This window comes from Impatiens glandulifera, chromosome 4 (assembly GCF_907164915.1).
Source record: "Impatiens glandulifera chromosome 4, dImpGla2.1, whole genome shotgun sequence".
Lineage (NCBI taxonomy): Eukaryota > Viridiplantae > Streptophyta > Magnoliopsida > Ericales > Balsaminaceae > Impatiens > Impatiens glandulifera.
In genome coordinates this window covers 19297250-19314314 of record NC_061865.1, presented here as the reverse complement: position 1 = coordinate 19314314, position 17065 = coordinate 19297250, and the positions used below count along the sequence as shown (strand labels likewise).

Here is a 17065-nt window from a genome sequence, read left to right as displayed (position 1 = left end):
GGCATCACTTTATTGGTTTTGAAAATGTAAAAGTGAGAGGAAAGAAAGAAAAGAGAAAAGAGAAAAATTATTTGATTTTTTCAGCGAATAAAATTATGTCAGTCATTCTCTCACAAAATTCCCTCACCTAATCATTTCTCATATAATATTATATACAAACGATTTAATAATTATATATATAAATATAAAAAATAAGATTAAAGATAATATATAAAAAATTAATATTTTAAACTTAAGCTCTTATGTTTAAAGGTTGTCGGAAGGTTCATTAGTGATATTTTTAAAAGTTGAAGGGGTGATTTGTTTCAAAAATTAGTTTGAGGACTAAAAATAAGCGATCTAGGTAATTAAAGGACTACCTAAATAATTTGCCTATTTTTTTTATGGTTATCCATGCTAATTGACCCACAGTAGTTGTCTATACTTTTGAACTTCCTAATTGTGCCCTAGTAAAAAAAAATTTTATATCAGTCCATTCTAGGATTATCCTTGTAAGTTTAATATTTTAAACTTAACCAGTTATCTTTAATTAAAAGGCGGACAAAAGAGTCATTAGTGACATTTCTAAAAGTTGAATAGGTGATTTGTTTCAAAAATTAGTTTGAATACTAAGAGTAAGCGATATAATTAGAGGACCGCCTAAATTTGCCTATTTTTTTTTTATGATTATCCATGCTAATGCTAATGCTAATTGACCAACAGTACTTGTCTATACTTCTGAACTGATTTATATCAGTCCATTCCAGGATTATCCTTGTAAGGAATAATTACTTTATTAAGAGCAAATAAGTCTCCAACATCATTCTTGATGATTCCGTTCTACTTATTTAAATATTTAAAATTAAAAAAGTATTTATTTAATTTATTATTTAAAATAAAAATATTATATATTTTAAATTATTAATTTAATTTTATCATTATATACAATATTCTTTAAATATTTTAAATAAAATAAATATTTCAACATCATAACTAACAACTTTTTTTAAATAATTTAATTTTCTCACTAATTCAATAACACTAAGCCTAAAAATTAATAATTTATATATTATAACACGATTTCAAATAGATCTATATTTTTGAAAAACCTAAATAATAAAATTAAAGGAGAAAAATATAATAGTAGAACTAGGTGTAAATTTATTAGAGAAGAATATTCAGATATGAAAATATATATTATATTTAAAACACAACCAATTATATGAGTTTTTTTTTTTAAATTGACATTTTCTAATAATTATATCATAATCATAAATATTAATTTTCAAAATTGTTTAAATTTTTTATTATTATTTTATAGTCCTTTTATCTACTTTTCACCCAAAATAAAAATTTACATTAATTTATTTATATCTTTTATATAAAATATAAATAAAATAATTTTCACTTTTGACTTTAATCATTTTCAAATTTTCACTTTTTACTTTATAATTTTTAAAAGTGTTTTAAATAATTACTAATAATAAAAAATATTTATCAAAAACACATTTTATTAATAAACAAAAAAAAACATGTATATGTGTTTTCTTCAGTTATACAATTATTATTATATTTTTAATATAAAAAAATCAAACATGTCCTACACTATTATATGTAGTTAACTTTGGACCCAAATGAAACAACTTATATTATAAACCATCAACTAAATTGGGAGAAGAAGATATTAAATCCAAAAGAAGAAGATAGAGCCTTCTTCCTTCTAGTAGGTTGTCATTTTTTTCTTCTTTGTTTATTTAATTTTTGTATCGATACCAATTTGATAAAGAATTTGTTTGAAAACATCAGGATCCATTGTTAAAAAAACATACTTTTCTTAGCTTCTGAGTTCTTCCATTTCTTTTGTTAAAAAAACATAATTTTCTATGCTTCTGAGTTCTTCCATTTCTTTTGTTAAAAAAACATACTTTTATAGGACCACCGTCTCCTTATTTTATAAGTTGTATTGTTATTGCCTTCTTGTTTCTATTGGCTTACTCGGGTCTTCCATACATCATCTATCTATATAAGATGATAAATGAGGCTAGAGTTTTCCATTTTTTGTGTTAAAAAAAAATAGTTCCCTAGGACCACCCTCTCCTTACGTTATAATTTGTGTTGTTATTGCCTTCTGGTTATATTACAGAGTTTTATCTGAGCTTGAAAAAGGACAATTTGTGTGACTCCAGATCCCGTTTGAAACGCTATGGAGGAATCCCGTTTGAGACTCCAGATCCAACTTTTGAGAGATGAATTAAACAAGACGACGACTTTAGCACAAAGATGCCTTGGGAGGCAAATAACGCCTCTTGACCTATCAAACTCGGCTCTGATTGGACAAGGTCATAGTAACTACCACAACTCGATTGGAAAGTTACCTTTTCTCGATCTAGCTGAGAAAGCAATGAATGAATTGACCATTTTAGTTAATGTAAACAATCCTCTATGGATAGAAATCGTAGGCGAAGGAGGAGGAGTTATGGAATCTCTAAACCTCGGAGAGTACGTCAAGTTGTTCTCTCCTTGTTTAGAAATTAAATCCGACAACAATTCTACCCATTATGCCACCAGGGCGTCTGGCATTATTGCCGCCAACAGCTCCACAATCCTCAGGGCATTGATGGATGAAGTAAGTATATATATGAACTAATCATTTCTTAATTAAAACCATTTATATGTGATTAAATAATTTAAACTTTTATTTGTTATGTATGTAGAATCAATGGTCATATTTATTTCAAACCATAATTGGTACGAGTGCACTTATAGATATAATTCAAGAAGACAATGGAACAAACTTGAAAATGGTTATTTTCTTATTCTAATATTTAATCACATCGAATAGGGTTAGCATATCAATTTTAGCTGTTACAAATGTTTTTATTCTATTATTCTTCTTTATATTTTTGTGAACTTATTGTTGTTTTTTCAATAGAGTGTAGGTTCATTTTATTGAAGTCGTGACAATTCATGTTACAATTTAATTTGTATAGGTGATATTTGTCTTTGATACCTGTTATCTTTACCTAATGGCATTGGTTTAAATCAAACTGAAAATCAACCTAACTATCTGATCATGGTTTATGAATCCGCTAATCATAACCAAACAGTTTGGTTGGTCGATTTAGTGGCAGCCAAATTGTTAAACTCACTTATTAAGATTAAAATTAAATATATAAATATATATAAGTTATGTTATACTTATAATTGATACCAACTATTTTTTATAATTAAGTTTTAAACCACAAAACTTATCTGACCATTTTTAAAAAAATAAATAAAGTTTTTACTTTTGAACTAGAATATAGTTATTTTTTTTCAAAGTGAATTTTATGTAATATTTAAATATATATGCATGAAAAAATACTGTATTACGATAAATCGTTGTCGTATGTGTCAAAAAGATGTGAAATCGACGACTTTAGTACATTTGTATTGTCGATGGTGATTAATATATAAAGTCTTTTGCAGAGAATCACTAGAATTCACTAGGTAATGCCTCAGTTCTTGAATAGTTGCTAGGATGTTTGTATTTGAAGCGAATAATATGATATGTCTATATATTTGAGTTATAATCTCGATTATGTTTTATTGGATTATTTGGTTTGAAATAAACCATTGAACCTTCAATTATTGTAGTTATCTAATATATATCATCTATATAGTATTACTATTATTATAATATTTTTTGAGATTCATTTTGAAAAATTGATGGAGTCAGTCGGAGAGTTAATCGTCATTTTCTCTGCAAGGTGTATAATCTATTGGACAACGTGTTTATTTTCACATGTTGTGACATTTTATTTTATTTTTTATGCCAGACTTTATAAACTGACTTAACCGATCTTCTAACTAACTGGCTGAACTGACCAATAAATAATAATCATTTAGTTTGAAATTTTTTCAAAACTAGACTGCTAACAGTTTAGTTGTGAATTTGAATTAACAGACCGACCAAATCGATAACATCACTACAATACATGCATAATTGTTTTTTCTTATAATTTTGTAGATGTACGCTGAGCTGCAAGCGCTATCGTCTTTGATTCCTGTTCGGAAAGTAAAATTTATTCGATTCAGCAGACAGGTTGCAGAGGGAGTATGGGGAATGGTGGATGTATCTGTTGAAAATTCCCATGATATTTCGGAAACAAATCCAATTATAAATTGTAGGAGGTTCCCTTCTGGATGTATTGTGCAAGATATGCCCAATGGTGGCTCCAAGGTAACAAAATGTTTTAAATTTGTCTATGATTTATCTTTAAGAATTGTTTAATATATGACCATATATACTATAAATACTTTAACTTGAAATGAATTTATGTTTTGAAGGTAACTTGGGTGGAGCATTTGGACTTTGAAGAGAACGAGTTCAATCATCCATTAGGAGTCATGTGTTGCAGTTCGTCTTTTGGTGCTCAAAGGTGGCTTGGTTCACTTAAGAGACAATGCCTATGCTTGGCGATTATAACTTCTCCTCTTGATCGAATTAGCGGTAAAATATTTTTATTAATTAATTTTAGCATGGAAACTTTATCTCTTCCTGATCAAGGTTTGGATGGAGATGTTTAATTTAGACCTTTTCTCAGGGATGGTTAATCAGTCCAGGAAGAGAAGCATGGCTAATATGGCTCATAGAATGGTGAGTAACTTTGGATTCGGTGTATGCTCGACTGTGTACCAATGGCAGGTAGTCCAAGTAGGGGAAACAATGGCGACTATACGCAATAATAATCCGGGTGAGCCAACCGGGGTGGTGCTGAGTGCCTCAAAGTCGTTCTGCATGCCCATTTCCCATCAATCTCTGTTTAATTTCCTAAGCCACAAACATACAAGGGATGGTGAGTTAATGGAGGTTCATTCACCATTACCAATAATGCGAGAGTTGGTTAGAATCGACAAGAACAATGGAGACCATCTCAACCGTGTCTCTTTTCTTGTCACCAAGGTAAGTAATTAACTTGTGTTTCAAACAATAATCACATTATAATAACATATTCATTTCTTTAATTTGACCAATTCTTTAAAAATAGGTTTTACATGGAAACAATAAAAATTCTGTTCCTATACTGCAAGAGACTCAATCAGATGGGTCGGGTTCATTGTTAGTGTATGCGCAAGTGACCTTAGAGGGGATGCAGACCGTGATGGAGGGTCGGGATTCGAGTTTGGTGGAAATACTTCCGTCAGGATTTTCCATCATCCCGAGTACCAAAGTGTGTGAAAATGATGATGATTCGTGTATGATGACAGTTGCGTTCCAACTATTGACCGAGAATAGCCCAGGAAACATGAACATACCCAGGCAGACCATTGAATACATAAACAACCTGATGTCTAGCAGGATTCAGAGGATCAAATCTGCTATTTACCGTGGCTAGCATACATATATTTGACTGTCTGTCTCTCTGTTTCATTACTTTTTTTTTTTACTCAGAAATTTGGTCTTGAACCTTTTTTTCTTTTCTTTTCATGAATCCCGCTACTGCTGGCTGGCTGCTAGAGACATCATGTTTTTTTTTGTAGAACATGCTTAAAGTTTGATGATATGGTTAAGATCTTTAGACAATACATCCTTCTTTTATCATAAGATTTTTTGCTTTGATCTGTGATGAAAAAATTGGCCACACAGAAGCACATTGCTTACATTCAACCACCCTTATATATGTCAACGCATATTAAGCGTGGGTAAAAGTTAAAATAAAAAATATTTTTTCCTAAAGTACGTATACAATCACCTTTAATTTTTTTATATATAAACTTTTTTAAAACCTTATAATTTAACTATTCTAATTTTTAATATTTTGTTTTTAAACTTTATAAAATTTTATTTCACTATTTTAATTTTATAAATTAAATTTGACCTAAAATTTTATTAATATTAAAATTTAATTATTATTTTTTATATAATATAATTTTTAAACTTTTATATCATTATTAAATTTTTTATTAATATCTGTAATTTAATTAATTATAATTTAAATTTAATTTAATTAAAAGTAAAAAATAATATAAACTAAAAATAAATAAATTAAACATTATATTATATTTAAAAACAAAGATTGAATCTATATATTTTTTTTTAAATTAGAAATCTTCTTTTCTCTAAAGGTAGAACAGCCCAAGCTCAAGCCTAATTAATTTTTTGAAAACTGATCATTCATTTTCTAACCTAATTACCGACTCTCTCCAATCCCTTTCTAGATATGTTGTAGCCATTTTCTTCATCGTCATGATATATTCATGAAACCATATTAATTTCTGCTATGTCTTCCTTATGGAGCTATTTCAAATTCCTCCATCTATCTAACTATGTAATTACTTACGACTCATCATTCTCTTCCTGAACGTTGCAATCAACGCACATAACGACAATAACAATTGAGAGAATGTTTCGTCGAAATTTGGACACAATAATATTCCACCGATAAGTAATCATCACTTTTGTTTATCTTCTTCTAATGCTTTGAGAATACACGTTCGGAGAAAATCGATTCGAAGAAATTTCGTTAGTATGTATCGATTTCCCTCTTTTTTGTCAGCAATTAATGCTTAAAACGAAATTCGACTTTCTTTTTATCTGATGAATTTATTGAATCCTATATTTCTGATTAATTAGGTTTATATTAGCTAGGAGAACATAAATAGAAAATAGATCCAAGCTATATATATATATAAAAGAAACTGGACGGTGGTTTCAACCTTTGGTAGTAGGTAGTTAAAGAAATCAATTATCTTCTATTGTTTCATGATCAACGTTTTGATTAGTGATTTCTTCTAATTGTATTTGTTTTATGAAATCCATTGCTTATCGATTGTCCTACATGGGTCATTGCTTATATAATTTTGTTTGAAGCTTCGTGGTTGATGCAAAACTTTGAATATCTTGATTGTTTATGTCCTGGGGGAGGCTTTTTGCACAAAATGGTAAGAGAAGGGTAAGAGGGTAGGTGATAACTCTTGCTCTTTTTATCTTGAAAACTCAAGTTTTTTATATATTTATGTTCAAAAGAAAAACATAGATCAGACCAAGTCATTTATGGCTGGCTCAGAAACTGAGAATCTATAGTTCTTAAACTAATACTCTATATACACACATTTATTCAGTTCGACCCAATTCATCAACATGTGTTTTTTGCTGCAGAGTGTTCTTTGCGCAGACACTAAAGATCTAAGATTAGTTTAAAAGGAAGAAAAGTGATGCATTTGGAATGAGTTATCTATCATGGTCGAAGAATGAAGTGTCCCACCACCCCCAACATAGAAACTTATAGTCATCATTGATTGATTGTTTATTCATCATCTATACGGAAAGGTACCACTTATAACTATAAGTGGACTTCATCAGTTGCACTTACTCATATTCTTCTTGGCACTGTTTCATGTTATTATACAGTGCAGTTACACAGTTGGAGTTGCAAAACTCATGGTATTTTAACTATAAACACAAACTAACCAAATTTGTATTATATTACAAAAGGAATGAACTTATATAAATTGTTTTTTTATCTTCAAGATCTGTAGTTGGAAAAATTAGAAATCAGAGACTACATCCCTTGACTTTGAATTTTCCACCGGTAGGATTATTATTATTATTATTATAGGAATTTTGATTAAACGTTTGAAATAAAAAAAATTCTCTTTGCGGGTATGTGCAGATCCTTCAAGATTCAGGCTTACCCATGAGACATCATTTGTTCGAGCTCACACTAATTTCTGCGGTCGGAGTCCATTCTTCTTCTATATTGTAAGACATATTTATTATATCTCTTATTAATTTTGTTGGTCCATTGATAACAATATATTGCAGGGATGCTACTTTCAATCATTTTTCAAATCGGTGACTAAGTCTGACTATTTAACGTTGCGAAATGGTTTCTTAAGTGTAAGAGTTTCTTCTTTAGAATGAAATTCATTGAGAGAGGATGATGATCTTCATTTGTTCTACTGGTGCGCAGGTTCATATGGGTCCAGGAAGTAAATTTTACTTTCAAAACTATATCCAAACGTCATTGGAGGATGATTTCAAAACAGTTGTAGGAGTAAGGTTATTATCTAAACAAATATGATTTTTTTAGATTAAAATATACGTATTTTGCTGAAAATTGTATTGTTTTTAATATTAACATTCCTGTCTTGTGGGCGTCATTTGTGATCTTCTTGCTCCTGAATATTAATGGTGAGACATTGTTCTTCTGGGAATAGATGTGGCTTTTCTTTCCAACATGAATTATGAACTCATAAAAATCTTCTTTTAGGATGGCATATATTGTTTTGGGGATCATTGATTCATGTAGTGGTAAGGATTAAGGAATCTCTTTTATGAACTTGTCTTGTTTATGAATTTAGATGTAATTTGTGAACTATATTGTAATTTTCAGATAATTTTGGTTTTGGAACAGAGCTTCAAGTTATTATGACAAAAATGGCTATGGAAATCACCCAAAGACATTGCAGACGACAAAGGAGAATTTTGAGTTAGCCCTGGAGGTTGACAATTCAAATACACAAGCTAGATACTTTTTTTTTTATCAAAGTTACATTTTAAATATCATACACCTGGAGCATGTGTAGCTGTGTAAGTGATAACAAGCTCTAAACCTTTTTTCCTTTGTTTGTTTCATCGGCTTACTTCTTCCTTGATGTTTTTTTATATTTTAAGGGATAACAATTGAATTCCCCTTTTTAGTTGAAAATTAACTCCATTTTTTCTTTTGACATTGTTATATCAAATAACTGGATAGTTTATCTACTTTATACAAAGGGTCTGCTCTATTGGTTGAAGCTGCAGCATGGGTAATCCAAATGCACAATATGAACTAGGTTGTAAGCTTAGAGTTGATGTAATTTTTTTATTCCTTGTTATTTTTAATTGTTCTAAAGATTAGAAATATGTCCTTATCAAAGTTTTCTTTGTGTTGGAACATAATAAATATGTTCAGTCGGGTCATCAAGAATTCTATTTGGAGAAGGCTGTTGATAAGGTACATTTTTTTCCGCAAAGGTACGGGTTTATTATTTTGTTTGGAGAAGGCATACAAAATTTTTCATAGAAAGTTTTTTGTAGAATCAATATGACAAGGAATATCTTATATGTTTATTATTTTCAATAATATCTTATATGTTTATTATTTTATTTGTTTTTTATACTAAGACCAAGGTATGACAATTTTATACTTTTATGTTTGAGCTATAATACTTTTAAAGGAAAATTAAACCTCTGTATTTGGTTTTTTTTTGACAGTATTGATGACGGGTTGTAGTATTGTTGTTGGAACTTATTCTAAGTTCTATTTTTGGATTTAATCCATTCCAGGTTTGTCTTGTCTATCTTTGTTTGATTGTTGATTGATTGAATGTTTCTATATAACATATATGATATCTGCTAGAGATAATTGTTTATAGAAATATTTGTTAGTGATAGTTATATGCACCAAACATCCTTATTAATCGTGATTATCAAAGAAATTCGACAAATATAATTGTCGATCTTTATATAATTAATAATATTATATATTAGTGACTTAAGTAGATTCACTAAGGTATTCTACTTTAAATAGTTTATACCCTATGTCTCATGATATTGGTTATTTCAAGTCTTTATTTTGCATATGAATTGTCTCATAGAATTTGAAAACATCTTTAAATTAGATATTTGTATTTCCAATGCTATTATTTTGCCATTTTTACATTGGAAATACTTTTTTTTTTGTCTAGATTTATATAGATAAACTATTGATGGAACTTTTTCGAATTGAAATTATAAAAAATTGGGTTATTTGGTGAACAAACTTAACATTTATTAGTATTTTGGTTGATAAATTAATTGATGAGAGAATAGGTAAAAGTTTTTAGATGATTTAAATAACCCAAATCGATTAGTCATTGTTAAACTGAAAAACTTAGTTATGTTTCTGTCTTAATCTATATACAAAACTAGATATAAAATGTATTTTTAAATTGGGTTATAGAGAATTCTAGGTCATGCATATCATATAATTATTTAGGGCATGTGAAACATAATCCAATGTAGATTCATATTTGGTTGAAATGGTATTTTCAAATCGGTATATTGACCTTCAAGAAATCTCAAAGTTTATTTTTGAAATTTTGTAATAAAAATCTTAATATCTAGATTCCAATAATTGAAGATCAATTCATTTCCCTTTTAGTGGTTTAATTGTGAAGAATGAATGATTCAGGTGTTATATGCTCGTCTTCATCCTTGAGCTGTCAATTGAATGAAGAAGCAACCATGTCTTGTTTTTCAAATTTTGTATCGATTTAATTTACATCAATATACCATTTTCTTTCATATTTTAAAAATAACCTCTTTCACATAATTGCTGTTGGGTCAAATTATTTTGACTAAGTGTTGAAATAATTTAACCACCGAGATTTTGATGATGAAATGACTTATGAGTTTTGATGCAGGTGTATTGAAACAATATTTCATAAGACTTTTCTCTAATGAGGGTCATTAGACCGATTTTGGCATTCAATGCATAGAATTAGACGTACAGTCTAACTCATCGGAGTTAGACATGTAGTCTAATGAATGCATAGAATTAGACGTATAGTCTAACTCATCGGAGTTGGAAGTGTAGTTTAATAGACGTGTAATTAGATGGATGGTCTAATAGATACACGGAATTAGACGTAAGTCTAATGTATTCGAAATTAGACGTACAGTCTAACTAACCAGAGTTAGACGTGTAGTCTAATGAATGTAAAGAGTTAGACGTAAGTCTAATGAATACACAGAATTAGACGTAAGTCTAATATGTTAGAAATTAGATGTACCGTCTACTCACCGGAGTTAGACGTATAGTCTAATAGACTTATAATTAGACGGATGGTCTAATAGATATTCGGAATTAGACATACAGTCTAACTCACCGGAGTTAGACGTGTAGTCTAATATATTTACAATTAGACGGATAGTCTAATTTGTTCGGAATTAGACGTGTAGTCTAATTAGTGAAAGTTAGACGTGCGTCTAACTCCTTCAGATAAGTCTGAGGTAAAACCAGAATTAGACGTGCAGTCTAACTCAGTGGAGTTAGACGTGCAGTCTAATGGTTATTTGATAATTAGACGTGTAGTCTAATTAGTGAAAGTTAGACGTGCGTCTAACTCCTTCAGACAAGTCTGAGGTATAACCGGAATTAGACGTGCAATCTAACTCAGTGGAGTTAGACGTGCAGTCTAATGGTTATTGGATAATTAGACGTGTAGTCTAATTCGTGAAAGTTAGACGTGCGTTGTTAGATAAAATTAGATCGATTAAACAAAACTTAACAAAAACAAATCTCTTGTGCATGAATAGACAAAGAATTCAACTAGTCAGATTACTCAACTGGTTAAGAAACTTAGCCGGTCAAGAAATCAAACCGACCAAAAACCTGACCGAACAAGAAAGACAAGATCGGTCAAATCAGAAGGCCAGAATCACATAACAGTCGGTCAATCGGAAGATATGGAAAAACCGGAAGTCATCCGGTTAGCATAACCAACCGACCAATATAAAAAGACACTTCGGGTATCTATTGAGAATGATACCGAAGGAACAGACTTAGTATTGCCATATTCATACAAGTCTAAGGAAAGTCTGCAGGCTGCAGAAGATCGTCCTACAAGAATTTTCGACTTCAGGATAAATCAGAAAGGCAATCTTCCAGGTACAGGCAACTGTCCAACCGACAGTTGCCATATTGAGTAAAAGACTAACCTAGCCGGTGACTAGACCGCCAGGTCTGAAGACTAGACCGCCAGGTCTGAATCACTAAACCTCTGCTCAACCAATCAGATTCAAGGAAATGAAATGTGACCGTTGTCACATTTCACCTATAAAAGAAGGAGCTGAAGAGGAATAAATGCGGGTCACAAGTTCTGAATTTTCTACAGCCTAAGCAAAAGATTGTGTTCTATCTCTAGAAAGCTTAAGCGCTTATTTGAAGTGTATTCTACAATTTCGGTTAAAATTGTACGGGTGTTATCGAGCAGAAATAAGTCTCGATCGGATTGTGTTTGTATTCCTTAGTGAATATCCTTCTCGTGGTTTCGAGAGGAAGGGGTGACGTAGGAGTTTCATCTCCGAACATCCATAAAAACCTGTCTTGTTATTTACTTTCCGCCTGCTTTACTTTATAACCGATCTGTACTAACCTACTAATACCGCTCCAACCGATTCAACATCACCTAAACCGAATTACTAAGTTCTAAAACCGACCCAGCAATCTCCAAACCTGTCTTATTCAAATCCGGTTCTTCCTTTCTCGTGTGTGTGCTGCTTCAACCTGAAACAAACCACTTCCGCGCTTGAACTCGGTTCAAGGGTTTGTGACAGTTTGTGTAGTATTGAAACCCCGATATTAATCTTTAACCGGATTAATCACCACCTTTGAGTGAGACGCGCAAACCGGCCAACCCCGATCCCCCAGCCGCGACCTAGATCCTAACATGCATCTAACTCCTTCAGACAAGTCTAAGGTAGAACCGAAATTAGACGTGTAGTCTAACTCAATGGAGTTAGACGTGTAGTCTAATGGTTATTGCAATTAGACATAAGTCTAATTCTATTAGACCAGGCGGTCTAATAGACGTTATTATTAAAAGGAGATGTGTGATTTCATTAGACTGATTTTACAATCCGTCTAACTGAAATACGTCTAATGCTCAGTTTAAGCAGTATGCTTGAAGCTAGCATTTCACCTACCCACGTGCTATAGCTGTACTCTACTCATGCTCCACTTTCTAGTGAAGATTAATACAACAACTATATGCAACCAACCAAGGAATGCCACATAAGAGAATTTTCCTCACATTACTTGTTTTGCAGGTACATTCCCGATGGAATATTCGGCGCAATACTAGTGATGTACGACCACGGTCCTTGTGCTCAGAACCTGCTGTGTACAATGGAGGCTTTCCAATGGAAGAGTGTCACGTATCGTTCTTGAAGATTCGACCGTTAGCTCCTAATCAGTATTTAACAAATCTAAAGGACAACGGACAATCTGTCTCAAAAATTTGCCTTAACGAGAAGAACTGTTATTCTTACGAACTTGCCAATCTTGAGAGAATTCAAGCCTTTGAACATTCATACTGTGAAGTTGCTTTCTGATTGTATTGTTTATGAATCAAGAGAGAGCTATAATCAAAAACACTTTTAGCTGAGTGATATTCTTCATCTTGTAATTGAACAGAAAGTGTTCTGTTCAATAGTGAGCTAAGTGTGTGTAAATTGTATTTGATTCGAATCATATTATAGTGAATCCTTCTGGTAGTTGGAAGAAGGGGTGACGTAGGAGAGTTTCTCCGAACATCCATAAACAAACTGCTGTGTTCTTTCATTTCTTTATTTATATTATAATTTGTTTACATGTTTTATATATTTATATTTTAATTTATTTATATGTTTAATTCATGATAATTTTAATTTGTTTATATTTATATTTTATATTTTTTTACGTATAATAAGTTGATTGAAAATAATATTTAAATTATTGACTTATAATTAATTTTATCAAAATTTTCTTTAATTGAATGAGAATTTAAAAGTAATTAATAAGTTGTTGTAAAGTTATGGGTTCGATTTGTAATTTTATATATATATATATATAATATTGAAAATATTAAAAATTATTATAAAAAGGAATATTCTGAAAATATTCTTTTAAGTTTGAGTTTGAGTTTTTGGGTTGGAGATGAATTACTATTTGATGGGATATTTACTGGATTTTGGGTTTGAGAATATTTATTTGGGTTGGAGATGGTCTTAAAAAAAATCAATATTTGGACGTGTAAGATCAAGATGGAAATGAAATGGTTCCTTAAGAAATTTCTAAAGCTCAAGAGATGGTATTGGTAAGATGATCAAACTTTAGATTGAGAATGAGATCTAAACTCTATTTTGGTATGACTATGGTTTGAGGATCACCATATTATTCATAATATTGTTTTCTCTCTTATTCGAAAAAGATGGAAATGTCAATTAGCTACTGTCCAACAAGTCAAAAACGAGGTATGGAATAACCTTCTAAGGGTAATTATAGAAGGTACGAGGATTATCAATACTTTGTCTTCCTTCACTTTAACAATTGTGAGGATTCTCGAGTTTGGAGTGTTGAAAATGAAGGTAGGTTTGACTTGGGATCAACATGGAATATTGTTCGCAATATAAAGGAGGTGGTTCCATGGTCCCATTTAGTGTGGTCCACACAAGTTATTCCTAGACAACAATTTACTTTATAGTTGACGTTCCGTGAAAGACTTAACATGCACAATCGAATTAAGAAGTATATGAATATCCCGAATCCCAATTGCCTTATTTGTATAGAAAATAAGGAGACCATTGACCATCTCTTTGGGGACTTTCCATTTGCTTCCTTGTTTTGGGATAAGTTCTCGACATCAATGAGTCTCCTTAACTTTCCAAAAGAATGAACTAATATCAAGGAAATGGTAATCATCAAGACAAAAAGTAATGACTTTAGTTCAAATGTCTTCAAGTATTTCTTTATCAATACCGTTTATCATATTTGGATGGAGAGGAACATAAGAGCATTTAAAAGGTTTGAAATGATGTGGAGTTTGTTTCGAATGAAATTATCATTGGTGGAAACTCACTCATTTGAACGTGGAGGTGAATACCCACTTGTGAAAGAAATTTGTTGATTTGTCAAAGATGGAGTATTGAGAAAGTCACCCTTACTTCTAATTTTAAGGCGCTCTAAATTTTGTTGTTTGTGTTCTTCACTTTTGTTCTTATTATGGTTGTTTTTTTTTTTATTTTTATCTTGTTGATTCTTTCATTTTTGGCAATTATTCTACCTGAATCCTGAACTTTATAATTCTTGACCTTTTTCAATTTTTTTTTTATTTAATGACATTGTGTCATTTTCTAAATAATATATATATATATATATATATATATATATATATATATAACTCAATTAATACATTTTGACATGTTTTAACCTATAGTTAACCATATTAATAAATTTTATTATTTAACATGTTTTTTTAATGGATTAATATATTTGATAGATTAACACATTTTTTATTACATGTAAAAAATAAATTAATAAATGAAAATAAAAAATCTAAAAAATATATTATTTTATTTTTAAAAAGTGATTGTGTAAATACACGATATTGTTTGTCACACCAGTTACCCTAAGATGAAAGCATAACAAGAGAATGTAATATCTAGGATGTCCATGAAAAAGACTATGATCAGTACTTTATGTGCCAAACAAAAGAAAAAAGTAAAAGAGAAAAAAAAACAACGGAAAAGAATTGAAAGCACCGAAAATAGTGTTTATGTTCCGAAGAAAGAAAAAAAAATATTTGAATTGATTATATACATAAAAAGTATGATTTCCCTAAAATAAAATAATGATGTGCTTAATAGGCTCTTTTAATAAACTAATGTTAATCAAATAATTTTGACAAAATTAAAAAGATTATTAAAATTTTAGTAGGAATAATAAGAAGATTAAGAAAATTTAAATTTGGTGTAGAAAATAAAAAGTTAAATCAAAGTGTGAACTAAGATAATTTAAAGCTAAGATTAATATTGATTTTAATGCCGATATTTAAGATAAAATGATTGAAGGAGGAATTTGAAAAAAAAAAACAATGTGTCGCAATTTAATCAACGGAAAAAATAATAAAATTTAATCTCTATTCTCTTTCCTCACAAATTCCCATCAGGTTTTCCTCCCACAATTTTAATCCCACGGTGTTCTTTTAAAATTGATGTTATACATTTTTTTATTAAATATTTGACAAATCTTTGTTATATTTTTTAAACCAAATTATCTAGACGCATTTTTAATTATTTTGATCGCTCACTTTTAGTTCTCAAACTAATTTTTGAAACAAATCGGCTCTTCAAATTTTAAAAAGGTTACCGTGAACTTTTTGGTTAAACATAACGGTTTAAACTTAAAATATTATTTTCCAAAAAAAGAACTTAAAAAATAATTTTTTTTATATATTATCTTCAATCATATTTTTTATATTTATATATATAATTATTAAATCGCTTATATATAATATATCATTATTTTTTATATTTATATAATTATTAAATCTCTTATATATATAAAATAAAATTTAAAAATAATTTATATATATTATCTTTAATCATTAATTTTTTTTATATGTATATATATAAATTTATATAATATATATTTTAAAAAATAATATAAGAGTTAAAAGCCATCTTCCAACTATATACTCAATTACTTTTAAATCATAAATTATTTTTTTAAATATATATTATATAAATATTATATATAAATTAATGAGTAAAGATAATATATATATAAATTATATATATATATATATATTATATAAATTATTTTAAAATTTATTTTATATAGATATAGTTAAAAATAAATAATATATATATATATATATATATATTATCTATATATTATATAAAAATTTAATAATTATATATATAAATATAAAAAAATAAGATATATATATATATATATATATATATATATATATATTATAAATTATTTTAAATAGATATAAATATAAAAATTAATAAGATATATATAATATTATATATAAATGATTTAATAATTATATATATAAATATAAAAAATAAGATTAAAGATAATATATAAAAAATTAATATTTTAAACTTAAACCGTTGTGTTTAATTAAAAGGTTGATAGGAAGGGTCATTAATGACATTTTTAAAAGTTGAAGAGGTAATTTGTTTCAAAAATTAATTTGAGAACTAAAAATGAGCGATTGAGATAATTAGTGAACCGCCTAAATAATTTGCCTATTTTTTTTAGGTTGTCCATGCTAATTACCAACAATACTTGTCTATACTTTTTGCCTTGTAACAAAAAAAAATATTATATCAGTCCATTCAAGGATTATCCTCGTAAGGAATAATTACTTTATTGAACAAAAAGTCTCTAACATCATTCTTGATGATTCGGTTCTACTTATTTAAATATTTAAAATTAAAAAGTATTTATTTAATTTATTATTTAAAATAAAAAATTTTATATATTTTAAATTATTAATTTAATTTTATCATTATATACAATAT

General features: G+C 29.0%; 1 protein-coding gene across 1 annotated transcript; it reads left to right on the top strand.

Moving 5' to 3' along the window:
• Positions 1–2182: 2182 nt before the first annotated feature.
• LOC124934886 (homeobox-leucine zipper protein HDG1-like) lies at positions 2183–5357 on the top strand. The gene is made up of 7 exons (XM_047475377.1): positions 2183–2605; positions 2694–2783; positions 3989–4201; positions 4309–4471; positions 4566–4618; positions 4667–4924; positions 5010–5357. The coding sequence occupies exons 1-7, from the start codon at positions 2183–2185 to the stop codon at positions 5355–5357; spliced, it is 1548 nt and encodes a 515-aa protein (XP_047331333.1).
• Positions 5358–17065: the final 11708 nt, after the last annotated feature.